General features: G+C 40.0%; 1 protein-coding gene and 1 non-coding gene across 8 annotated transcripts in view; one reads left to right on the forward strand and one right to left on the reverse strand.

Moving 5' to 3' along the window:
- Positions 1-26,705, reverse strand: part of MBOAT2 (membrane bound glycerophospholipid O-acyltransferase 2) — a 146,930-nt gene that overhangs the window by 97,379 nt on the left and 22,846 nt on the right. Inside the window, exons 1-2 of one of the 7 annotated variants that reach the window (XM_074393711.1) lie at positions 4,383-8,235; positions 4,104-4,249 (exon numbers count right to left, since the gene is read on the reverse strand). The exons of 2 other annotated variants lie outside the window; for them this stretch is intronic. Coding sequence is in view for 1 of the 5 variants with exons in the window: in XM_039461203.2 (XP_039317137.1) it covers positions 4,104-4,249 (146 nt within the window). In the remaining 4 variants the exon portion in view is untranslated. 4 more of the 7 variants (XM_074393722.1, XM_039461203.2, XM_074393712.1 and 1 more) reach the window with 4 other exon arrangements.
- On the forward strand, positions 26,385-26,489 carry LOC120362284 (small nucleolar RNA U13). Its single transcript, XR_005578240.1, has one exon. It is a non-coding gene; the product is annotated as a small nucleolar RNA U13 (small nucleolar RNA).

Below are 26,705 nucleotides of genomic sequence, written 5' to 3' on the forward strand. Positions count from 1 at the left end.
CAGGCTGCTGAATCAGACAAGCAGGTGCTCTGAATGCCTCAAGATCTGCCTGGGCATGGAGCAGAGAGCATCACTGCACCAGGATCTATGTCCAGTGGTGGGGGCGGTGGTGGGGTGGGGGGTTGGCTCAGGCTGCTGGTCCAGGCAAATGGATGCTCCAAATGTCTGGATTTCTGCTTGAGGGTAGAGCAGAGAGGACCCTGTCATACCTCAGTATCAGTAGAGCAGAGTGGGGCACCCAGCAATGGCACACATGGATCAGTTCCAGGTTGCCAAGCTGGCCTTGGCTGCAAGTCTTGCTGCCCAGGAGAAACTGCAACTTAGCAGCTCTCCTCCTGCTCCGGGCTTGCAATGGAGGAAAGCCCAGTTCTAGCCCTACAGCTGAGGTGCTTTCCACAGTTCTAGTTATGAAAGCCCCTACCTCACTCCAGAGCAGGTGCTCTAATCTCTGGACCAAATTTGAAACGCCTGCATGGCCATGCTGCTGAGTCACCAAGGAATGGCTAGCTTCATATGTGCCTGGATTAAAAATGGTGTCCTGTTCTCCATCCCAGGTCTGGGAAAATGTCTGCAGCTTTTCACAATGTCTGTCCCTCATGTGTCTCCAACCCTCTTCCCAAGTTAGCTCCAGGGCTTTGGAGAAACAAAGTGCTCTCCCTCAGACTGGATTACTCAGATCCCCAGTGGAAAGGTGAATCATAGAGAGAGGCTTCCTGCCTTTCTCATGTACTGGGGCTTCACTCACTTTTACTGGATGCTATCACAGGGGCTGTTTGCCAGTGTTCTCTTCAGGATCTGGGGTGTCCTTCACAATTCTGGTGAATTCCCGTTTTCCTTCCTGAATTTAGGCTCAGAGAGTTGATCTTTATGTACCATCATGCTATTTCCAAGTGGCTGAGGCATGCTGAAACTCTCTAATCAGCCATCCTAGACTGTGCTTTTACTTCAGAATTTAGAATATTACATAAACTTAGTTGATAAAGCAGCAGCAGGGTTTGACTCCGATTTTGAAAGAAGTTCTACTGTGGGTAAAACGCTATCAAACAGCATCACATGCTACAGAGAAATCTTTTGTGAAAAGAAGAGTCCATCACTATGGTAAAGTTCATTGTTGCCTTATTTTTAGAATTTGCCACAGCAACCTCAACCTTCAGCAGACACTACTCTGATAAGTGAGCAGCCATCAACATCAAAGCAAGACCCTCTTTCAACAGAGATTACAACCCATTGAAGACCCAGATGTTCCTTAGTGTTTTTTAAAGTATCTTTCAATTAAGATACGTACATTTTTAGACATAATTATATTGCACACTTAATAGACTATAGGGTAAATGTAACTTTTAAATGCACTGGGAAATCAAAACCATTTGTATGGCTTGCTTTATGACGATATTCACTGTAATGCGGTGGTCTGGAATCAAACCTGCGACATCTCTGAGGCATGCCTACATATTTACAGAGTACTAACATGTTTTCCAAAAGAGAAGTTGTCAAAATGGATAGCAGGTATGATTGTCTTTGAGCCTACAAAAGAAAGTACTGAAATGCAAATCAAAAGAATATATCCCTATTAGTTAAGAATATATCCCAATTAACAAAGAGTTATCTTCCACATGATACAGAGGCATAAACAATCCCTCTTCCCAAAGAAAGAATATGAAAAGCTTTCTCCTTTAAGAAAAAATGAAGAACTCATTTAAAAAAAAAAAAAAAACTCCTGGCTGGGCAAAGTGGCTCATATCTGTAATCCCAACACTTTGGGAGGCTGAAGTGGGCAGACTGCTTGAGTCTACAAGTTCAAGATCAGTCTAGACAACATGGCAAAACCCAATCTCTTCAAAAAATGCAAAAAAAAAAAAAAATTAGCCAAGTGTGGTGGTGTGTGCCTGTAATCCCAGCTGCCAGGAGGCTAAGATGAAAGGACTGATCACCTGAGCCTGGGATACTGAGGCTGCAGTGAGCCATAATCATATCACTGCCCTCCAGCACCGGCAACAAAGTGAGACCCTGTCTTAAAAAAGAAAACAAAGGCTGGGTGTGGTGGCTCACACCTGTAATCCCAGCATTTTGGGAGGCTGAGATGGGTGGATCACGAGGTCAGGAGTTTGAGACCAGCCTGGCCAACGTGGCAAAACCCATCTCTACTAAAAATACAAATTAGCCAGGCATGGTGGTAGGCACCTGTAATCCCAGCTACTTGAGAGGCTGAGACAGGAGAATCACCTGAACCCGGGAGGCGGAGGTTGCAGTGAACCGAGACTGCACCACTGCACTCCAGCCTGGGTGACACTGTGAGACTCCATCTCAAAAAAAAGAGAAAAAAAGAAATCCTGGTTATCACATATAATTTGAAATACTTCAGACTAACTGACATTAACAATGTCAGGTTACTTGTGGCATTGTGTTACAAAGCATCCAAGAAGGCTTCACAGCAAGAGAACACTTCCTCAGTAAAAGGTTTCTAAGTAAAGAGATGCATCCTCATCTTTTGCAGTACTGCTATATTACACAACTGTAAGAGATACTATTTATATTTTTATCTTCTACTCTGTCTCCATAGACCACAAAGTGAATGGTGTGCCCTGGAATTGGCCAATATGAACTACAAGCCTTTCCCAATGCTTTATGGATATATGCTACCCAAATATATACTGAATATTGAAGTTATTTGTGGATGAAACGTATAGACTGGGATATGCTTTTAAATACTATACAAAAATAAGTTGGAGAAAGGATAAAATAAGAATGGTGGAATTTTAATAATTGTAGAAGCTGAGTGACAGGCGTATGAGGGCTCATTATATTGTTCTTTGTATCTTTGTGTTTGAAAAGCTCCATAATCAAAACTTTTAAAAAAAGATACACTATCCATGGCATGATTTACAAAAAGTTTAAATAGTAATACCTGAGAAACCTCTAGAAAATGGTGATATATAATTGTGACATCAATGAAGCAAAAAAGACCAGACTTGGGCTTATTTAAGAGGTCATATTTAAATCTCAATACTAAACACTATCTACCAGGTCAGTGCCTATCAGAGGTAATATGGTAGAGACTGAATAAATTATCCCTACTTAATTTTTCATGAGCTTCTAAGAAACATTTGCAATTGCCAGAGGCAAAAATTAGATTAAGAAATATCATTGTATTCCAACTCTCATAAACCATCAAAAACAACATCCTAGAACAAACACAGAAGCATCATCAAAGTCCCACAGATTCTCCACCCTACAACAGAAACTACTAAAGCACAGACGTAGTGAGTGCATGTTCAACCTCTCAGGGAATTCTGATATCAAACAACAATCTGCAGAAGAGCAAGCCTAGAAGTCCTTCCCTGTGAGTGGCAAACACTGCAGCAGATGAGCATGCAGCACAAGTGCTCACGTAAGAAGGAAAGCTCAGGAAGAGGCCACAAAGAGACTGCCACTAGGAGTCTCTGCTGTTTTGCCAAGACAGTGTGCCCTTCTGATTTCTTCTACAGCCACAGCTACAGTTACCTGTAACAAACAGGAAGTACAGCATTTCTGTATTTAAGGCTCTCAGGTAGCCCTAAGGATTGAAAAAGAGACCTAATGAAAGAAAACACCAACATGCAACTGAAAAGTCAGAAATAAAAGGTTTCCATCATAAATAATTCTTCCCCATGGAAAACAGACAAATCAACAAACAAAAAGTCTCTTTTTGCTAATGGCAAAAAAATGCCAATAAAAAAATGCCAATAAAGTTCTATCAGTAGGCTTTATCAGACTCTTAAAAGCTGCTTTCCCAGAGAAAAAACAGGCAAACAAACAAAAACACATTTTAAATGGTTTTTCTGTCAGTATAAAAGGTATGCAAAATACGTATAAAGAACTCATGACGGAATAAAATGCCTTATATCCTTTTTCATCTGTCTGTTCATAAATTATAAATAGTAAATTTTCCTCTAAGACTAAAGCGAGAGCCCATTTCCCATTCTTAATTTTTTATTTTAAAAATAAAAATTTATGGAAAAAAACTTAGTAAGAATAAAACCCTACATAATATATCTTTCTACACACTCAATTCTCAAATATATCCAAATAGTCTTCATTTTAAAAGGATCAAAATAATTACTTACCATCCAAAGCAAAAAAGTGCAAGATAAAGGCCCAAAAGGGTAGCAACTACATGTCTTATAAAAGAGCTAGTTTTGCTTGAATGTAGATAAGTTCGAAACCAAATGGCTGCTAGCAAGGCAAAGAGTTGGCACACTACAAAGTTGACCTGTAAAGAAAAATTAAAATTTTATATTAGCAACACAGACCTGAATTTTTCATTTCATGTTACATTGAAATTCTCAGGAAAAAAAAAAACCACTAAAGTTACACAAAAATTAAGATCTTCCAAGTATACAAACCAAAAACGAAAATTAAGGGAAATTGCAAGGATGAGCCTCAAGTTCCAAGTGATGGGCAAATGCCCACCAATGTGGTCTCTGTTACACCTGGCAGGGGACAGGTGTAGCCACATGCAGAGAGGTGTAGAAGGACACCTGGAAGAAACTGGTTGCACTGGTTTGCAGACACAGAAACAAAACGGCCAGAGGCACCTATGGGTTAAGAGGAAGAGAAACTTGCTTTAATGACTGAGGGAACCCTGTAACTGGTGAAAAAGATCACTACATTTCTTCACAAAAGCTCCAGGAGAGGCAAAGTCCCCAAGCTCCCTGAGACTATTAAGGGCACCAGGGACTTGGAGGATCTGGTGGGATGCAGGACCGCCTGTGGCAATGGGAGTAAAGGAGAGTCTATGGTGACCTAAACATCATCACTGTGAACAGTGGGAACCTGCAGCTGAGCTCCAAGGCATCTCAAGGACTGGCTCCCAAGGAGAAGGAATGAATCAGATAAGGGACAAAGCAGCCTTCAAAAAGCTCAAGTCCACCAACCTCAGTTTTTAAATTTACTCATAGTTCACTAGGAACTAAACTGTTCTTGACTTACAGAAGTGAAATACACTTTGGTAAGACTGCTGCTGCTCTTTTCTCTCCAAGTAAAAAGGCTGAGAATAAGAATCTCTCATGGCATGTAAAGACTGGAGAAAAATCTCCATTTCATTTTTTTTTTTTTTTTTAAGACAGGGTCTTGCTCTGTGTCCCAGGTTGGACTACAGTGGTGCAACCACAGCTCACTGCAACCTCTACCTCTACCTCCCAGGCTGAAGTAATTCTCCCACCTCAGCCATCCGAGTAACTGGGACTACAGGCACACACCACCATGCCGGGCTAATTTTTGCATTTTTTTATAAAGACAAGTTTTCACTGTGTTGCTCAAGCTGGTCTTGAACTCCTGCACTCAAATAATCTGCCTGCCTCTGCCTCCCAAAGTGCTGGGATTACAGGCATGAACCATCACACCTGGCCAAAATCTCCATTTCTCTCTTATGAAACATATTCTAATAGAATCTTAGGAATAATAAGTCAAAGTCTATAAATAAAAGAAAAAATCCATTGACATTAGGAACTTGCAAAAACATACATAAGAAAACAATCAGTGTTTCAGGCACCTACATTGTGAACAAATCACACTATCTACATGTAGCTATTTCCATAGACCCATAGAGATATCTCTGCCTAAAGACACAGACAAGCATGTTCTCTTTCTCACATTTCAAGGAGAAAAAGAGTTGAACATTGTTGTACATTATCTAAGAAGCAATTGATCTTTAAAACAGACTCAATAATATAAGCAAAATGTCTTTCCAAAAGGTTCTAATATTTTTTGCCTTCTAAAGTGTTCTAACAGCATTTTTTTTAATTAAGCAAAAAGTAAACAGAATGGAAAAATTAGTATTCTTCATATTAACTACTCACATCTACATGGCTTCTTACAGTTTAAAACTTTGCTTCGAATAGCTCTTATTTCTTTTTTTTCAGATAGCTCCTAATTTACAAAAATTTACTGATCATCTACTATGGGTAAATATGGGAAATCTAAAATGCATGGGTCCCAGTCATAGTTCTGTATGACTTTAGAACCTAATAGAAAACAAACATATACAGAAGGAACATCAACCCAACATGACAGTCTTTTTAACAGTTATGTAGAACATCCTTTAAGACACCACAAAGTAAAGAGGCTGAAGGGGTGCATGCCATGAAGGAGGTGAGGAGTGAGGTGGGTGGACAGCACTTCCCAATCCCGCTGATCTCGACAACCATTGGAAGGGCAGCTTCCCCTCCCCCTCTCCACAGCTGTCTATTCTTACACCACAAAACAAAGTATGATTCTTTCTAAGCATCTGAGGACAACACACATACAGAATTTTACAGAATATTTGAAATCATCTCTCTTCAACATTATCATCTTTAGGATAAAGAAAATGAGATCAGGCCTCACTCTGGACACTCATTCAAAATCTTTGGGAGGATAGGCCCAAAACTACGTATAAAAAATAAAATGAAAACACAGGTTCTTATCATCCTCAAGGTGTAAGAAGCACTGTGCTGGACAGTAGGAAAGGGTATCTGAAAGAAGAAAACAACATGAAGGAAGCACTAGGACATGAAAGTGTGAACACCCAGCATGCCATGCCAGGGATCACGAGAGATGAAAGCGCAAATGCAGTGTAGCCAGGGATCACGGGAGATGAGGCTGGAAGCAGGTGGTTCAGAAGTGAGGGTTTTGCATGCCACGCCAAGGCATTTGAGCCAATAGTGATGGCAAAACCATGGAAGATTTTTAAAACAAGGAAGCTATAAGATTGACCCTCCAACTCTACAGCAGAAGGAAGGAATGACACATGGAGTATGCAAGAGCAGACTGGAAGCTGCCTTTCCAGTCCGCTTGAGAAAGGAAGGCCTGGAGCTGCCAGGGGATCAAGGAGGTGACCAATTCGGAGAGCACCTGGCGCTGGACCTGTCAGGACTAGTAACCAGATGGGGGGATTAAGGAGTGGGAAAACACAACAAGTCACTGCTGGATGATGACAGTGTTCATCAAGATAGGGAAATAGAGGGAGAAAAAGCAGTTCGAGGAAAGCAATGAACTTTGCCTCAGCTATGCTTAGCGTGAGGGTGCCCAGGGGACATGCATGCACACTCCACACATGGTGTGGGAAGACTGCTCTGGAGCCATCAGGCTGTGAATCTGGGAGTAGCAGACACAGCTGAAGGAAAGCTATGGAAAGACAAGACGACATGGGGCAGAATTCTAAAGAGCTGCAACGGACACTTCCAAAGCCAAGTACTAGGAGCCACCAAGGAGCAGTCTTCTGAGAAGTGTGAGAATGCGCAGACCTGGGAAAGGGGGGTCACAAAGTAGTGGTCATTGTCTAGCGTCCTAGAGTATAAATTTCAAAACCCCCCACCTAATTTAGCAACTGCAACTTTATTGATGACCTTAGTGAGAGACAGTCCAGAGCGGAAAGGCATATTTTATAGATGCGAAAAGTAAGTTTCAGTGTTTAGGTGATCTATCTAAAGTCATGCTGCTTAATTCACACATTTCTCCAGTAACAGTCAGGATAACTATGCAGGAGACACAAAGATGCAGTCCTGCTCTGAAAGAGCAAAGCTGGAGTCAAATTTGTCAAGTGCTAAGACAGAGACCTAGGGAGGGACCCAAAGAAAGGTTCAGCCAATTCCCTGACTGGAGGAAGCCTCCCAAATCTGTTCCTAGGCCTTGTAACTGAGCTAGGAAGGATAAGGAGGACAGTCAGACCACAGCAGGGGCTCTACAAAAAGGGAGCAGCATAATTCACACCCAAAAAAATTCTATAAGACATTCAGACAGGTAAGTCCAGACTGTTACTTCAACAGAAAAGACTAGAATATATACATACCCAAATGTTCAAATAACTGTTTTGAAAGGTCTTTAATGTAAAACTTTCCTAAACAAAACTATCTTAGTCACCCTTCCATGGGTGGGGCAGAGTTGGGGAGGCAAATACAAACTGGAGAGGGAGAGTGAGAAAGAATGCGAGTGTGTGCCTCCAAAAGTCAAATGGGAAGTTTTATCCCTGAAAATGAACTCTCATACAAATTACATGCCGTACTTCCTGTGCCAGGCATTTCACACTGATTATCTTACTTAATCCTTAGAAAAATATGTCATTTCCGACTTTCAAGATGGCCGCCTAAGAACAGCTCAGGACTTCAGCTCCCAGTGAAAGTGCAGAGGGTGAGTGGACGCCGCATTTCCAGACGAACTCTTATTGCCCACAGACCAGGAGATACCCAGGCAGAGGGGTCGCCAGCGTCGCAGTCCCAGCCGGTGCGGCTGTTTTGGCCCCCGCGGGGCTGATTCCGCCTGCGCGGCTGCTGTGACCACTCCCTGTTGCTGCCGTTCTCCGTAAAAAAACCACTGGTCTGGGAGCCCTCTTAGCTGGCGAGCAGAGCCTTGAGACGGCAGAATAGCCCATTCATCTGAAATAGTGAGTCAGGTCAGGAGATTCCTAGGCAAAAAATCCGCCAGGAGCCGGCGCCGCGGTTCGAGCCGACTCCGTGAGTCGCAGCACGGGAGATCCCGGCGCCTTTTCAACAAGCGACCAGAACGCGGGGTCCTTCAACTTAAAAGAAAAGACTCTGAGTCAGGGAGCCAGGTGATCAGGCTCGGTTGGTCCCACCCCTCCACCCCCAACAACAACGAAAACAAAAACAGTAATTGGAAACCCTCTGGGTTGAGCCCTTCAAACCAAGCACAGCTGAACCGGGACGGTCCGGCTCCGTGGGGGAGGGGCTTCCGCCATTACTGAGACTCTCCACCGCTACGGAGGCAGGCTGCCGTTGCCGAGGCAACCTGCCACAACAGAGAGAGTCCGCCATAACAGAGGCGGGGCCACCATTGCCCAGACAGTTCTAACTACGCCCATATAAAAAGGACTACAGGGAAGAGCTCAGGGCAGCTGGGCGGAGCCCACAGCAGCTCAGCAAAGCCCCTGCGGGCAGGCAGAGGCTAGGCGTGCTGCTAGCTGGGCGGGTCCGACCTGAAAAAAAAAAATCAAAAAAGGCAGTAGTGCAACGGAAACTCATAAAGCTCCAACTCCCTGGGACAGAGACAGACAACAGGTGGATAAACCCACAAAAATGGGTAGAAACCAGCGTAAAAAGGATGAAAACTCCCGAAACCAGAACACCTCTCCTCCTAAAAGTGATCACAACTCCTCACCAGCAAGGGAACCAGACCGGATGGAGAAGGAGGGTGATGAAATGACAGAATCAGACTTCAGAAGATGGGTAGTAAGAAACTACAATGAGCTAAAAGAACATGTTCTAACCCATCGCAAAGAAAATAGGAACCTTGAAAAAAGATTGGACGAACTGCTGACGAGAATGGACAGCATAGAGAGGAGAATAAGTGAATTGATGGAGCTGAAAAACGCAACACGAGAACTTCGTGAAGCATGCACAAGCTTCAACAGCCGAATTGACCAAGCAGAAGAAAGGATATCAGAGGTCGAAGGCCAACTCAATGAAATAAAAAGAGAAGGCAAGAACAGAGAAAAAAGCGCAAAAAGGAATGAACAAAATCTTCAAGAAATGTGGGACTATGTGAAAAGACCTAATCTACGTCTGATAGGTGTACCTGAATGTGATGAAGAGAATGAATCCAAGCTGGAAAATACTCTTCAGGATATTATCCAGGAAAACTTCCCCAACCTAGCAAGGCAGACCAATATTCAAATCCAGGAAATACAGAGAACACCACAGAGATATTCCTCAAGAAGAGCAACCCCAAGGCACATAATCGTCAGATTCACCAGGGTTGAAATGAAAGAGAAAATGCTAAGGGCAGCCAGAGAGAAAGGTCGGGTTACCCACAAAGGGAAGCCCATTAGACTCACAGCAGATCTCTCAGCAGAAACCCTACAAGCCAGAAGAGACTGGGGGCCAATATTCAACATCCTTAAAGAAAAGAACTTTCAACCCAGAATCTCCTATCCAGCCAAACTCAGCTTCATAAGTGAAGGAAAAATAAAATCCTTTGTGAACAAGCAAGCACTCAGAGATTTCATCACCACCAAACCTGCTCTACAAGAACTCCTGAAAGAGGCTCTACACATATAAAGGAACAACCAGTACCAGCCACTCCAAAAACACACCAAATGGTAAAAAAGCAGCAACACAATCAAGAATCTGCATCAACTAACCAACAAAACAGCCAGGTAGCATCAAAATGACAGCATCAAATTCACACATAACAATACTATCCCTAAATGTCAATGGACTAAATGCCCCAATCAAAAGACACAGACTGGCAAATTGGATAAAAAGCCAAAACCCATCAGTGTGCTGTATCCAGGAAACCCATCTTACATGCAAGGATACGGAACGTATCTCAAAACAATAAAAGCTATTTACGACAAACCAACAGCCAATATCATACTGAATGGGCAAAAACTGGAAGCATTCCCTTTGAAATCTGGCACTAGACAAGGATGCCCTCTCTCACCACTCCTATTCAATATAGTACTGGAAGTTCTAGCCAGAGCAATCAGGCAAGAAAAAGAAATAAAGGGTATCCAAATTGGAAAGAAGGAAATCAAATTGTCTCTATTTGCAGATGACATGATTGTATATCTGGAAGACCCCATCATCTCAGCCCAAAATCTCCTGAAACTGATAAACAACTTCAGCAAAGTCTCAGGATACAAAATCAACGTGCAAAAATCACAAGCATTCCTATACACCAGTAATAGACTTCAAGAGAGCCAAATCAAGAACGAACTGCCATTCACAATTGCTACAAAGAGAATAAAGTACCTAGGAATACAACTAACAAGGAACGTAAAGGACCTCTTCAAGGAGAACTACAAGCCATTGCTCAACGAAATAAGAGAGGATACAAACAGATGGAGAAACATTCCATGTTCATGGTTAGGAAGAATCAACATCGTGAAAATGGCCATACTGCCCAAAGTAATTTACAGATTCAACGCTATTCCCATCAAGCTACCAATGACCTTCTTCACAGAACTGGAAAAAAACACCTTAAACTTCATATGGAACCAAAAGAGAGCCCGCATAGCCAAGTCAATTCTAAGCAAAAAGAACAAAGCGGGAGGCATCACACTACCGGACTTCAAACTATACTACAAGGCTACAGTAATCAAAACAGCATGGTACTGCTACCAAAACAGAGATATAGACCAATGGAACAGAACAGAGGCCTCAGAGGAAATACAACATACCCACAACCATCTGATCTTCGACAAACCTGACAAAAACAAGCAATGGGGAAAGGACTCCCTGTTTAATAAATGGTGTTGGGAAAACTGGCTAGCCATGTGCAGAAAGCAGAAACAGGACCCCTTCCTGACACCTTACACCAAAATTAACTCCAGATGGATTAAAGACTTAAACATCAGACCTAATACCATAAAAACCTTAGAAGAAAATCTAGGCAAAACCATTCAGGACATAGGTGTAGGCAAGGACTTCATGACCAAAACGCCAAAAGCAATGGCAACAAAAGCCAAAATAGACAAATGGGACCTAATCAAACTCCACAGCTTCTGCACGGCAAAAGAAACAGTCAGTAGAGTGAATCGGCAACCAACAGAATGGGAAAAAATTTTTGCAGTCTACCCATCTGACAAGGGGCTGATATCCAGAATTTACAAAGAACTAAAGCAGATCTACAAGAAAAAAACAAACAAGCCCATTCAAAAATGGGCAAAGGATATGAACAGATACTTTACAAAAGAAGACATACGGGAGGCCAACAAACATATGAAAAAATGCTCATCATCACTGGTCATCAGAGAAATGCAAATCAAAACCACATTGAGATACCATCTCACACCAGTTAGAATGGCGATCATTAAAAAATCGGGAAACAACAGATGCTGGAGAGGATGTGGAGAAATAGGAACACTTTTACACTGTTGGTGGGAATGTAAATTAATTCAACCATTGTGGAAGACAGTGTGGCGATTCCTCAAGGACCTAAAAATAGAAATCCCATTTGACCCAGCAATCCCATTACTGGGTATATATCCAAAGGATTATAAATCATTCTACTACAAGGACACGTGCACACGAATGTTCATTGCAGCACTGTTTACAATAGCAAAGACCTGGAACCAACCCAAATGCCCAACGATGATAGACTGGATAGGGAAAATGTGGTACATATACACCATGGAATATTATGCAGCCATCAAAAACGATGAGTTCACGTCCTTTATAGGGACATGGATGAACCTGGAAACCATCATTCTCAGCAAACTGACACAAGAGCAGAAAATCAAACACTGTATATTCTCGCTCATAGGCGGGTGTTGAACAATGAGAACACATGGACCCAGGGAGGGGAGCACTACACACTGGGGTCTGTTGGGGGGAAATGGGGGAGGGGCGGGGGGGTGGGGAGGTGGGAAGAGATAGCATGGGGAGAAATGACAGATACAGGTGAGGGGACGGAAGGCAGCAAAGCACACTGCCATGTGTGTACCTATGCAACAATCTTGCATGTTCATCACATGTACCCCAAAACCTAAAATGCAATAAAAAAAAAAAAAAAGAATTGTTCGAAAAAAAAAAAAAGAAAAATATGTCATTTCTCCCCATTTTACTCAATCAACTTATGTCCTAAGCTCCATGTCACATATAGTACGAGGTGGTGCCCAGACTCAAACCCGGGCCTGATGTCTTGAGGCTGTACTATGACCACCTCTGCTGGGCCAGCCTCTACTTCCAAACAATGTCTGAAGACCAAACTCGATTACCACAAGCAAGACTCCAAAAAAGATGCTGCCATCTGCCAGATACTGCCATTTCATTTCATAAAACATCAACAAAAGACTACTTCTCATTTCTAATGAACACAATCTGTTTTGACTTGCTACAGGTCAACTTTTTATACCAGCTTTCTCCTAAATGGAAAGAAATTTAGACTAAAAAGGCTTTATGTTGTTCTTTAAAACCAGTTTGTTGAAAATATACCTATTCAAATGTCCTAACATTTGAAATCATGTGTCTTCAAATAAGCTGCCTTCAGCAATTTGGCAGTGCCGTGGGGGGTTGGGGGGAGGCAGAAAGAGAACAGGAAGAAAGAAGCAAGGATGAAAAATCTTACCTAACTAAAGACTTAACTTTTAACACACTTCATTTTGTAACAAAGAAGACTGTTTTTAAAGCTTACATATAAAAATATTTATAAAAGCAATAGTTTTAGGTAGATCAGAGAGGATGCCTTTAAGATACTTATTTTACATTAGGTGGTAAGGAAAATATTTTCCTCAACACCAAGTGACTTGGCTCAGTCTACCAATTAAGTTAGTGTCTAGGGGCACAGGTTGAAAGTCTACTTACTGCTTAGTAATTTATGCCATTTCAAAATAATAGCAACAGGCCAGGCATGGTGGCTCACACCTGTAATCCCAGCACTTTGGAAGGGGAAGGCTAGCAGATCACTTGCAGTCAAGAGTCCAAGACCAGCCTAGCCAACATGGTGAAGCCCTGTCTCTTCCAAAAATACAAAAATTAGCCAGGTGTTGTGGTACACACCTGTAGTCCCAGCTACTCAGGAGACTGAGGGAGGAGAATTGCTTGAACCCTTGAGGTGGAGGTTGCAATGAACCAAGATGTTGCCACTGCATTCCAGCCTAGACAACACAGTGAGCCTCTGTATCCAAAAAAAAAAAAAAAAAAAAACCACACACACACACACACACCAAAAATAGCAACAAGATTATTTTAAAGGGCATTCAAAGAAATTTTTAGCAATTCCCCAAAGTAAATTTGTAAAAGCACACTGAGTTGTTTAGAAAGCATTTTTCAAAAAGAAAACAACAGACATCATAAAATATGGGTAGAGATTTATCACATAAAGACTTTAAAACTACATATGGCAAAATGCAATAAAAAATAAAAGACAGGCGGGGCTCAGAGGCTCACGCCTGTAATCCCAGCACTTTGGGAGGCCGAGGCTGGTGGATCACCTGAAGCCAGGTGTTCAAGACCATCCTTGCCAACATGGCAAAACCCTGTCTCTACTAAAATACAAAAATTAGTCAAGGTTGCAGTAACCCGTGATCATGCCACTGCATTCCTGGGCGCCAGAGCGAGAGCCTGTCTCAATTTAAAAAAAAAAAACAGGAGGGGCAAGAGCAACAGGAAGTTAATTCACAAGTCACAAAAAGAAACTACATTTTTTTTTTTTTTGAGATGGAATTTTGCTCTTCTTGCCCAAGCTGGAGTGCAATGACACTATATTGGCTCACTGCAACCTTCACCTCCCAGGTTGAAGCAATTCTCCTGCCTCAACTTGCCAAGTAGCTGGGATTACAGACATACGCTACCATGCCGTTAATTTTTGTATTTTTAGTAGAGACGGGGTTTCACCATATTAGGCTGGTCTTGAACTCATGACCTCAGGTGTTTGACTACCTCAGCTTCCCAAAGTGCTGGGATTACAGGCATGAGCCACCCAGTGTGAAACTAAAATTAGATTTTTTAAAAATTAATTTATTTACTTTAGGTGCATACTATATCTGGCATTTCTCCCCATGTTATCCCTTCCCATCCTCCCCTCCCTCCCCATCCCCTGCTGTCTCTCCCTACCCCCCTCAACTGCCCCCAGTGTGTGATGCTCCTCTCCCTGAGTCCACATGTTCTCGTTGTTCAACACCCACCTATGAGTGAGAACATACGGTGTTTGGCTTTCTGTTCTTATATTAGTTCGCTGAGAATGATGGTTTCCAGATTCATCCAAGTCCCTACAAAGGACACAAACTTGTTTTTTATGGCTGCGTAGTATTCCATGGTGTACATGTACCACATTTTCTTTGTCCAATCTATCATTTATGGGCGTTTGGGTTGATTCTATGGAAGTCTAGTATTTCTTTTTTTTTTTTTTTGAGACAGTTTCCAGTTGACACTCAGAAACAGGTTATTCAGTTTCCAAGTGGTTGTGTGGGTTTGTGTGTGTTTCTTGATCCTGAGTCCTATTCTGACTGCGCTGTGGTCTGATAGACTGTTATGATTTCTGTTCTTTTGCGTTTGCTGAGGGGTGATTTGCTTCCAATGATATGGTCAATTTTAGAGTATGTGCAATTTGGTGCTGAGAAAAATGTATATTCTGTGTATTTGGGGTGGACTGTTCTATATATGTGTATTAGGTCCACTCGGTCCAGCTCTGCATTTAAGTCCTGGATATCCTTGTTAATTTTCTGCTCATTTATCTAATATTGACAGTGGAGTGTTGAAGTCTCCCACTATTATTGTGTGGGAGCCTAAATCTTGTTTTAGGTCATTAAGAACTTGCTTCATGTATCTGGGTGCTCCTGTGTTGGGGACGTATGTATTTAGGGTACTTAACTCTTCCTGTTGGATTGATTGTTTTACCATAATGTAGTGTCCTTCTTTGTCTCTTTTGATCTTTGTTGAAGTCCATTTTATCAGAGACTAGGATTACAACCCCTGCTTTTTTTTGTTCTCCATTTGCTTCGTAAATCTTCTTCTATTCCTTTATTTTGAGTCTATGTGTGTCTTTGTATGTGAGATGGGTTTCCTGAATACAGCACACCGATGGGTTCTGACTTTTTATCCAGTTTGCCAGTCTGTGTCTTTTGATTGGAGCATTTAGGCCATTTACTTTCAATGTTAATATTGCTATATGTGATTTGATTCTGCCATTTTGTTACTGACTGGTTTTCTTTCCCATTAGTTGCCTCATTTTCTTCATTGCATTTTTGGTCTTTGCCAACTGGTTTGCTTTTGCAGTGACTGGTACTTGTTCCTTTCCATGCTTAGTGTTTCTCTCAGGAGCTCTCGTAGGGCAGATCTGGTGGTGACAAAATCTCTCAATAATTCCTTGTCCATAAAGGATTTTATTTCTCCTTCACTTATGAAGCTTAGTTTGGCTGGATATGAGATTCTAGGTTGAAAGTTCTTTTCTTTAAGGATGTTGAATTTTGGCCTCCACTCTCTTCTGGCTTGTAGGGTTTCTGCAGAGAGATCTGCTGTGAGTCTGATGGGCTTCCCTCTGTGGGTGACCTGGCCTTTCTCTCTGGCTGCCCTTAGCATTTTTTCCTTCATTTCAACCCTGCTGAATCTGACGATTATGTGCCTTGGGGTTGCTCTTCTTGAGGAATATCTTTGGGGAGTTCTCTGTATTTCTTGAATTTGAAATTTGGACTGCCTTGCTAGACTTGGGAAGTTCTCCTGGATAATATCCTGGAACATGTTTTCCAGCTTGGATTCATTCTCCCCGTCATATTCAGGTATACCGATCAAGCATAGATTAGGTCTTTTCACATAATCCCATATTACTTGGAGGCTTTGTTCATTTCTTTTCACTCTTTTTTTCTCTTGTCTTGCCTTCTCTTTTTATTTCATTGAGTTGATCTTCAATCTCTGATATCCTTTCTTCTCCTTGATCGATCTGGCTATTAGAACTTGTGTTTACTTCACGTAGTTCTTGTGCTGTGTTTTTCAACTCCATCAAGTCGTCTGTGTTCTTCTCTATGCTGGTTATTCCAATTAGCATTTTGTCTAACTTTTTTTCAAGGTTTTTGATTGCTTTGCTTTGAGTTATAACATGCTCCTTTAGCTCAGAAATGTTTCTCACTAGCCACCTTCTGAAGCCTTTTTCTGTCAATTCGTCGCACTCCTTGGTCAAGTTGTGATTCTGTGCTGTTGAGGAGTTGTGATGCCTTGAAGGAGAAGAGGTGTTCTGGTCTTTGATGATGGTTTCATCTTTTTTGTGCTGGTTTTTTCCCATCTTTGTGGATTTACCTGGCTGTGATGTCAGGGAGCTGCTTGATGAGGTTGCTTGTCTGCCCAGGAAGGCCAGGTTTCTGTAGTTCTCTAACATCACATTCCTATATAAATTCCGCTGTGCAGGGTCCAGGCATTGCCACTCCTCCAGAGAGAATTCTATGGCATATCCCTAAATGTCAATGGTTCCATTTCTAGGCTTCCAGAGGGTCCCGGCGTCTTAGCTGCAGATCGCCCAATTTCTGCAGGTCGCAAGGCCACAGAGGCTGGGCCTCTAGGAGGAGATGACACAGAGAAGGGAAGGGGAGACCTAGACCTCCAGCTGCAGGGAGACACCTAGATTTTTTTTTTAATGTGGTAAAAAGATTACATAAATCTTTATGTTTTGATACGGAAGATTACCAAGAAATACTATTAAGTGAAAGGTACAAGTTGCAGAAGAAAAAATCAAACTATGTATATACGTTCATTAACTAAACATGCATTTATTCTGTACTTGTTATGAGCCTACTATGCATTTACTATGTGCTAGACATTAATATAGTCTCCATATAGCACATTTACATATACCATACTTTACTAATTGTAGGTGCTCAGTAGGTATCAGATGTGCACCAGGCAGTGAAGCACACTGTGCTTTACAAGGAGGGGTTCATATAATCCTCATGGCCATCTTGCACAACCAGGCACCCTTACTCCAGAGCCCACACTAATTCTACTTCCATATGCACAGGCCCAGAAAAAACAGACACTAAACCATTAGATGCTGTCACCTCTAGGAGGAAGGAAGTAATGGAGAACGAGGGACTTGAAATATTCCAGTATTTCTAATACTGCATGTACAAATGAAGCCTCCTGGGCGAACTCCTCCTCTGGTCTATTCCTTCCATCCCTCCCACAGAGACTAATTACAAGCATTAAGTTTGTTGCAGTATTCTCTTGCATGTTTTTATACTTTTGTTACTTGTGTATTTTACATATTACATTGCTTTGAATATTTTAAACTATAAAAATGGTGTAAAACTGAATGTAAGCTTCTGCAATTTTTTTCACTTAATATTATGTTGCTAACATTTATCTCTGTTGATACACATAGCTTTACCTTATTTACTTACCTTGTGTATTATATTTCATTGTGTGACTACCCAGAGTAGAACTTCCAAGTCAAGCAACATCCACTTGACTAAGTACTGCTAAACTGCTCTCCAAATTAAGTATGAGCAATGTGAGTTCCACTGCTCCATATTCTTGACAACAATTGGTATTGTCAGAATACTAATTTTTGCCAAACTAATAAATGTAAAACGTTATTTCTCTATTTTTCAAATGTGTATTTCCCCTGATTACAGCCAGGATGAACATTTTTTGTATGTCTACTGGACATTAACTTTCCCTTTATATCCTTTGCCCATTATTCTATCAGCTTGTCTTTTTCTCATTGATTTCTTTAAAAAGATTCTTTATATATCTGAAATGGATCTTTTGCAAATAACATCTTTCTCAGTCTATGGCTTAGTCTTGCATCTTTGTTTATGGTGTCTTTTCCAATAGTGATTTCCTCTATGTTCTGTAAGCATTTAAGCTTTTTGTTTTTGCAGTATACATACAACTGTATTACACTAATACACTGACACATATCAATGTGCTTCTCAGGTTAGTTTTTTTAAAAAAAAAAAAAAAAAACAAAATAGTTCGAGTATAATTGTATCATTGAGTAAGAGAAACCAGGAATTCTGAATTTTCCACTTACAGCATTAAAACATTTATCTACACCTATTTCCTAGTTAAACCAAATACCTTAGTGCTCCCAGTGCTAACATTTTCCATTTCTGTGTAATAAATTTTATTACATTGCACAAACCTAAGCTATCCTCAATGCTCATGTGGGATCAGCGTTATCTCTACTTTAAAAGGAAACAGCAAGTATGGCAGATACGGGACTTCAAACTCTGGGATCTCCATCTTACACTTTTTCCTTTTTAGTTCCAAAGTTGAACCTGATCTTACCATTTTTTAAATTTTTACTAAGGGTGATTACACTTTAACTAATGTGTGATAAAAAAAAAATACAAAAACATTATTCGCAAATCTACATTCTGTCTCTACAATAGATTGTATATTTTCTCCAGCTTTATATGTTTTTAATTTCCTCCCTCTTACTACAACATGAGAAAGGAGTTTCTGGGGTATTTAAAATGCGTATCAAACCACACACTTTATGTAATTGAGCAATTCTCTGAAAACATCTGCACTGTTCAATATGATAGCCACTAGCTACATGCCCACCAACTGCCACATGTGCCCAACAAAAGTTTGTTAATTACCTCCGTATCAGAATTAAGCATTCTACACTAAGCCAAAAATTAACCTAGAATAAATTTGGAGTAAAAAAACCTTAAATTTCAAGATAGCTCAAAGTGATTATAATCTTTAACAACTGTTACCATCCACATCTCTACTGATGGAATAAAAAATATGTTCTAATTTTTTTTAATAATATAAATGGATTTTGGATAACATATTCTTAACCAGTCCCTACCAAGGTGAACAGCCAGTCTTTGTGAAACCCTTCATTGAGGGAAGAGGAGTGGGAAGGCATAAAGTATACAACCTGACACCAAAGAGCAAAGTGTATATCAAAGTTCTAAATGCACATCAAACTATACACTTATTGCTGAGCAATTTTCTGAACAGGTCTGCACTGTTCAATATAATAGTCACTGCGCTCATGTGGCTATGAGCGCTTATATGTGGCTATTCCAAATTGAGGTGTGTTTTAAATGCTAAATACTCACCAGATTAGGAAGACATAGTATAGAGAGAACAACCTTCAGTTTCAAGGGCCCTGTGTTGGAATCTATCTGTGGAAGTTTAGTTGGGTAATAATCATTTGACAGCTAGTTAGAAACAAATTCCTGGATTCTAGCTCCATAGCTTTTTATTCCCCAAGTTTAAAATGGGACCTTGAATTCTTTTTTTTTTTTTTTTTTTTTTTGTAGTTTCCCAAGTAAAACTCAGGTGCAGCTGTGTCTGGAAAACAAGTGTCCTCATCAACCAACCTCACAGCCACAAACTAACTTCAAAGTTAAGCAGAGATGACAGGGCCCAAAGGCAAAGGAAAGAACCACTTTTTACATCTTTATGAGATAAAACAAATTAAAGCTACGTAGGTCACCATTACACGCCTATGAGATTGCCAAAATTTTAGTCTCACAGTACCAAATGTAGACTACAACGTAGAGCAATAGGATTTCTCAGACATGGTCAACAAGTGCTTTAGAAAAAAGTTCAGTATTTTCTTACAGGATTGAATATAGTCCTATCCATGATGGAGTACCCCAATACCCATGTGTTTAAGTGGGGACTAGGAGAGGCATGTACAAGAATGTTCAATATGTTGTTCACAATAGCCAAATGCCAAGGAAAAATAAAACCTTTAGCAGCAAAATGGCTAAATATATTCTTGCATATCTGTACAATGGAAAACTACACAGAACAATGAAAATGAAGGAACTATAACTTCTAGAAGAAACCATATATCTCAAGTCAATTCAGAGGAATACATACAACATACAAATGGATTTCACAAAAAAAGTTCCAAAAAGCAAGCAATAAACCATATTTTCTGGGAATGCATACATAATTGATAAAACTATAAAGAAGAACATGAAACTGACTACCACTGAAGTCACTAAAGTGTTTACCTATGAAGGGAGAGAATGGGTTTTAATTGTGACACGCAACAAGTGCATTTTGTGGGAGGGTAATATTTCTATTTTTTGCCCAGGGTGGTTATACAGAACTGACTTTTGGTTTTTTTGTTAAACCTTATGTATTATTTACAGTAACACTACATACTGTAATAGACACAAAAAAAATATGTAATGGCTCTAATGAAACAGAAGTTCACATAACTGTCCAAAGCAGATACCCTGCTCAAAGAGCTACACTTGAATAAATGGAAATGCAAAGCATTCTTAGACTCAGAATCATAAAGATATTAATTTCTCCCTACGTTAATCATTAAATTTAAGTCCATATGATAAAAAATGTCAACAGGATTTTTAAAAAGAAAAATTGATTTTAAAATTAATATAGAAATACAAACATGTAAGAGAGCCAGAAAATTTATAATGAATTTCCTTTCAGAGACTAGAATACATTTTTTAAAAGCTGGAATGATGAACAGATGAACAGACAGATCAGAGAAATATAACTAGAATTCCAGTGATAGATCCAAACACATAATGAGTATTCAAAATATGATAAAGGTAATATCTGAAATGTTTTGAGTATAACACAAACTTTGGAAGCAATAAAAAATAATTAGATACAATTTCATCACATAAATATAAAAAATTCCTTCATGGCAAAACACCATAAGCAAAGTCAAAGGACAAACACCAAACTTAAAAGCAACAGTGTAAGTCCTATTACCAAGAGCTAATTTCTTTAATCTGTCTAGAGCTCCTACATAACAGTAACCACATAATAGAAAAGTAGGCAGAGCATAGGCATGCTCAGATCTCAGAAAAAGAATCACTAACAATTCATTCATATGAAAAGATGCCCAAACCCTATAATAAGAGAAACGGAAATTAAAATCACAGTAAAATAACATTTTCACCTATCAGAGAGACTTCAGCAGTACTCTACTGAAAAGTGTATTAGGACACAGGTACACTAAACATTGTTGAAGTATTTAATATACAGTGACATAACATTAATAGAGGACAATTTGGAAATAGGGAAGACGATGTATTTACATTTAGAAACATGTATTGCAACACAGTGATGATAGAAAAATTGGCAAAGACAGAGACTACTAAAGCATGGTACATTAAGTGAATGGAATGAATCCTCTCTAAGAATCACAAAGAATGAGGCAGCCCAGTACTAAGTACTAAGACGAAATGATCTTTCAGATACCCCATAGCTGTAATCTTTTTCCTTGGTAAGAGAACCCAGATTTTGTTCAGTAACCAGACCAGGCAGCCATGTGTTTTAATAAAAGCTAGACTATTCCCTAGTCTCACGGGATGAATAGTGACTGGTCTCAGCCAATCATCACCAGTAACTAATTCAAGGAATGTAACTATGCTGCAATTCTGTTCAATGAGAAATGTGGCTGGGGATTATTGGGAAAGTCTTCCTCATTCTTATAAAGGGATACAACAAAGATACTTGATTTTTGCCTATGGACTTTGCCATGTACATGAGATACACCGAAGGGAAAAGGCACCTGGGAATCATCTAGCAGGCAGCCTAAGAGGAATAAATAGGAAAGTAGAACAGAAAGATTAGAGAACCCAGGCCTTGATGAGGTTACTGAGCCACTGAATTAACCAATTTGGAAACCACATTATCTCTGGATTCCCAAGAAGTAATAGACCACTACTTTAGAATATCTCTGGGAGGATATCAGCAACTGGGAGCAATGGCAGCCACTCAGGGTGGAGGATGGGGTAAATGGGAGACTCATTTCTCATTATTTACCCATCTCCCTTGACATTTTGCAATATGGGCATTTATTATCTACCCCAAAATAGAAGATTTTTTTTTAAATAATACATGCTTGTTTTCAAATTTCCAAACAAAAAACTGAGCACCAAAATTTAGGATAGTAATTACCTCATCTCCCTACACTAAATCTGCTAGTTTCATGCCACTAAACTTTATGCAATGGCAACAACACCTTAAAGGATGCAAGCATTTTCAAACATTTCTAGGCCATTGCCATAGGAAAAAAAACAAACAAAAAAAACTTTTTCCAAGCATAATGTAAGCAGAAAGTTGGCTCTACCACTTAGAGCAAACTTTAGTAAGGTGATGCAGAATATCTAATCCAAAAAGTATAGCCTCCTCACAGATTATGAAGACGAATTCAAAGCTACCAACTGGGGAAAGTGCTTTTTATAAACCAGCACAAAAATCTATAGATTACCTAGAAAGAATAACACTGCACAAAATTGAAACTGAAAACATCCAAAACTGAATTCTTTACTGCACTTGCACCTGACCAATCTCATCATCTTACCAAACCTGCCTCATTTCTTCCTGGATCTCCTATTTTACTTAATGGGGTCACTTCTACCCACCTCCTCAACCTAGAAACTAGAACTTTTATTTGTACTTTTTGGGATCCCAAAATACTTTTAAAATAATTTCTGGATGTGCTTATATTAAACCATCACTTACTGGACTGTGAGTCTAACTTTCCCTTTTGATTATGAGCTTCTCATGGCTTGGGAACAAATTTTATTCATCTATGCATTCCTACCAATTCCTGAATGGAAGGCCTGGCTCCATCTGTGCTTTTCATTCACTGAAAGGAAAATGAGGGTGAAGAGGAGGGAGCAAGAATCATACCTCAAGAGTTTGCTTAAAATCAAGGGCAGCAGACTAATAAAACAGCTCATGTTTATCTTTCATCTTTCCTAAAGGGCTTAAAATTCTTAACATTAATTGCTACAACTAGAAACTTCATAACCAGAAATATAAAATAAATACAAGAAGCATAAAGACACAGTCTAATCAACGTTTTGTAGACACTTCATGTATAAGTACAATGAATGAACAACACAGCCATGGTTGTCCCTGCACTCACAAAACTTATAGGCCAGTAAAAAAAAAAAGACAATTAAATGAACAATACAAAAAAAAAAAATGATGACCACTAGGTCTTGCTAGGCAGAGAAGCAGCATCATGAGAACACAAAGTAGAGATATATATTTGGCATGACTCTCTTAGGACTATTTCTTATCTCCTGAATTATATGGCCACTGCCCATTCTGGGTTCAGCCAGCAAGAAGCCCTGTTCTGCCAGGACAGGCCTGTACATCAGATACAACATCCTCTCCTCTTCCTCCCCAGATGACAGCACAGAAAACTGCCAATCTACAGCCCAGACATCCATAAATTCCATGCTAAAGCTGATGTTGTTAAAAACATCCAAACTCTCAAAGGTTGATTAACTCTCAAATCCCTAACCATATTATCAGATCATCCATAGAAACCAAAAACAGTGAGCTTTTCCAAATGACAGAAACAGAAGCAGAAAGCAAGTGATTTAATGAAGGCACCACAAAGATTAAAGGTAGGCACCTACCTACCAGGCTAATGAGTACTTGTCTCTTTTTGGTCTCTGTCTTAACCAACTATGAAAAATTCCTATGAACTGAGAAGAATTTACTTACACTTCCCCACGAAATTAAAAGGTACTAGATTAACTGCATCCTCAGCTGCTAAAATATGAAGCCCAAGTAAAGGTTAAACTATGAAGCTTCAGTAGGTGACCTACTGAAATAAACACATGCCGGATAAAAAATAAGTAAGGCTCAACAACACACACACATCCCAAAACATCACACAGAACACAAACGCACAGAAAGGATGGACCTGCTTCCTATCCAAACACTGGCAAGCTTGCTCTGACAAATGAAAAGCCGAGCAGCTCATCCCTGAACAGGATGAAGGGGGGATGAATACAAGAACAAGGAAGCCCTTCCATAAAGTGAGTTCGGAGTGTGTCTCTGTGTGTGCATATACATTCACATGCTTAGTCTCTTAGGTGGTTACAAATAATACCAGCAAATTTGAAGACCTGCTGAAGCAAAAAAGAAAGTAGTCTAACTTCATAATGACTGCATAAGTGAATCAAGTATATCCGTACAATAGGATATTACTTACTTAGCAATAAAAAGGAATGAACTATTGACACACACAACAGAATGGATGAATCTCAAAATAATGTGGAGTCAAAGAAGCCAGAAAAAGAGAAGACTGTCTACTGTATGAGTCTATTTATATGAATTTCTAGAAAATGCAAAACTAATTAATAGTGACAAAAAGCTTATCAGTGGTTGCCTGGGAATGGAGGCCAGCGAGAGGCAGGAGGGAGACAGTACTGAGAGCACAAGGAAACTGCTGGAGTGTCAGATATGTCTATTATCTTTATTGTGGTGATGGCCTTATGGGTGGATACCTACATCAAAACAACAAATCGTACACTTTTAGTATGTACAGCTTGGATGTCACTTGTACCTCAATAAAGCTGTTTAAAATTTTTTTAACAAAAAGTTCACATTGACCACCACTAGGTTTAACTGAAACCTTGTAATTTGATTGAGATCACTTTCCTTCTCAGAAGGGTATTTCACTGCAGTTACATATCATGCTTTGTGGAAAAGCAATTTTGGAATAAATACAGATGTGGAATACTGAAGTGTCTATATTTCTTCCCCATTCATCCTTTCCACGGCTTAAAAGAAGCTAGAGCATTTTAGAGAAAATTCCCATCACTTCTAGTTTCTTACAGAGGCTCTTAGAACTCAATAAACATCTAATTTTTGAAAAAGGGGAACCTCAAAGACCATCCTGTCCAACTTTCTCAATTGAAAGAAATAAACTGTAGAGCCCGTTCCCTGACATGGAACTCATCCAGTCCTATGGCTCTGAAGTTAGCTCTATGTTGCTGACACCCATCTCTGTAATTTTAGTCTTGACCTCTCCACTGAACTTCAAACATTGATTTGGCTGCCCATTAAGCTACCTCTCTAACAAGTAACTAAAATTTATTATGGCCAAAAGGGAACTGCTGATTCACCACCAACTTCTCCTCCAAATTTACCCATCTCAGTAATTGTACCATCACACTTTGAGCAAAACCTAGCAATCAACCCTTGACTACTCATTTCCTGCCTTCCACATAGAATCCACGCTTAAGTTCCTTAGCTCTGTCTTCAAAGCACATTGCCAAAGCTGGCCTGGGCTCTGTCTCCACTGTTGCCATGGCTTCTTGCCTGGACAACAGCTCTTTACGGTCCCCATTTCCTCTTCTACCTCTACCAGTCAGTCCCTACACAGCAACTACAGACATGAGGCCATCAAGCCCAAGACCTAAAATACTCTACAGATTGCCATGATTAAAATAATCCCAACTCCATTCTGCCCTAAAAGACCAAGGCCCCTTCCACCTCTCCATCCTCATCTTGCACCGTTTCTCTCACTGGCTATATTCCAACACATTGACTGTCTACAACACACTCAACTCACTTCCACCCCAAAGCTGACACTTGTCCAGCACCACACCTGGAATGCACATAGATATTTCACCATTCACAACTCAAATAATATATTCCAAAATTTCACAGACCTTACAATCTAAAGCATCCCCAATCACTTGTCATGGACCCTATGTTACTGACTTTATAGTACTTTTCATTATCGAAAATTATCTTATAAAAAATTTTACTTATTTACCATATTTGCTAATAAAATTTATCTATTCACTCATTCATTCCTGCTATGACCATCAGAAGCATTAACCCAAATAAGAATTGTGATCCTTTCCTAATTTCACTTGAAAGCATTCCTCTCCAGGTGTCTAGGTACTACTGGGTAAAAAGCACCCACCTGAGTTGAACGACGAGGACACATAGACACAGGGAGGGGAAAAAAACACACCGGCGTCAGTCAGGGGGTGGGGAGCAAAGGGAGACAGCATCAGGACAAATAGCTAATGCATTCAGGGCTGAAAACCTAGATGATGGGTTGATAGGTATAGCAAACTACCATGGCACATGTATACCTATGAAACAAAACTGCACATTCTATACTTGTTCCCAGAACTTAAAGTAAAATAAAAAATTTTAAAAGCACCTGCCTTCAAAAAGTGGGGGCTGGAGTCTATTTTGATCCTTTTGTAATTCCTAAGTGTGATGATTGGGTTTCCACAGTCATGTGTGGGATGTGCTTTCCTCAAATCTTTTTTACAACATCAGCACATTACCTACCTGATACTTAAAAATAAAGGTCAATTTCAACTGCGCTACTAATTTTACTAGTCTTCAAATTATGCTTCTAAACAAGGAAAAAACTCCTCTACTGGCCTGCCTCATTATCAGATTTCCATTAGATACAATATCAACTCATCAACTTATAAATATGTTGATTTGATTTTGAAATTACACTGCTTCCCACTAAAATAGTATACTTTTCAAAGAAGGATCAGGTCA

Source organism: Saimiri boliviensis, chromosome 1, assembly GCF_048565385.1.
Source record: "Saimiri boliviensis isolate mSaiBol1 chromosome 1, mSaiBol1.pri, whole genome shotgun sequence".
NCBI classification, from domain to species: Eukaryota; Metazoa; Chordata; class Mammalia; order Primates; family Cebidae; genus Saimiri; species Saimiri boliviensis.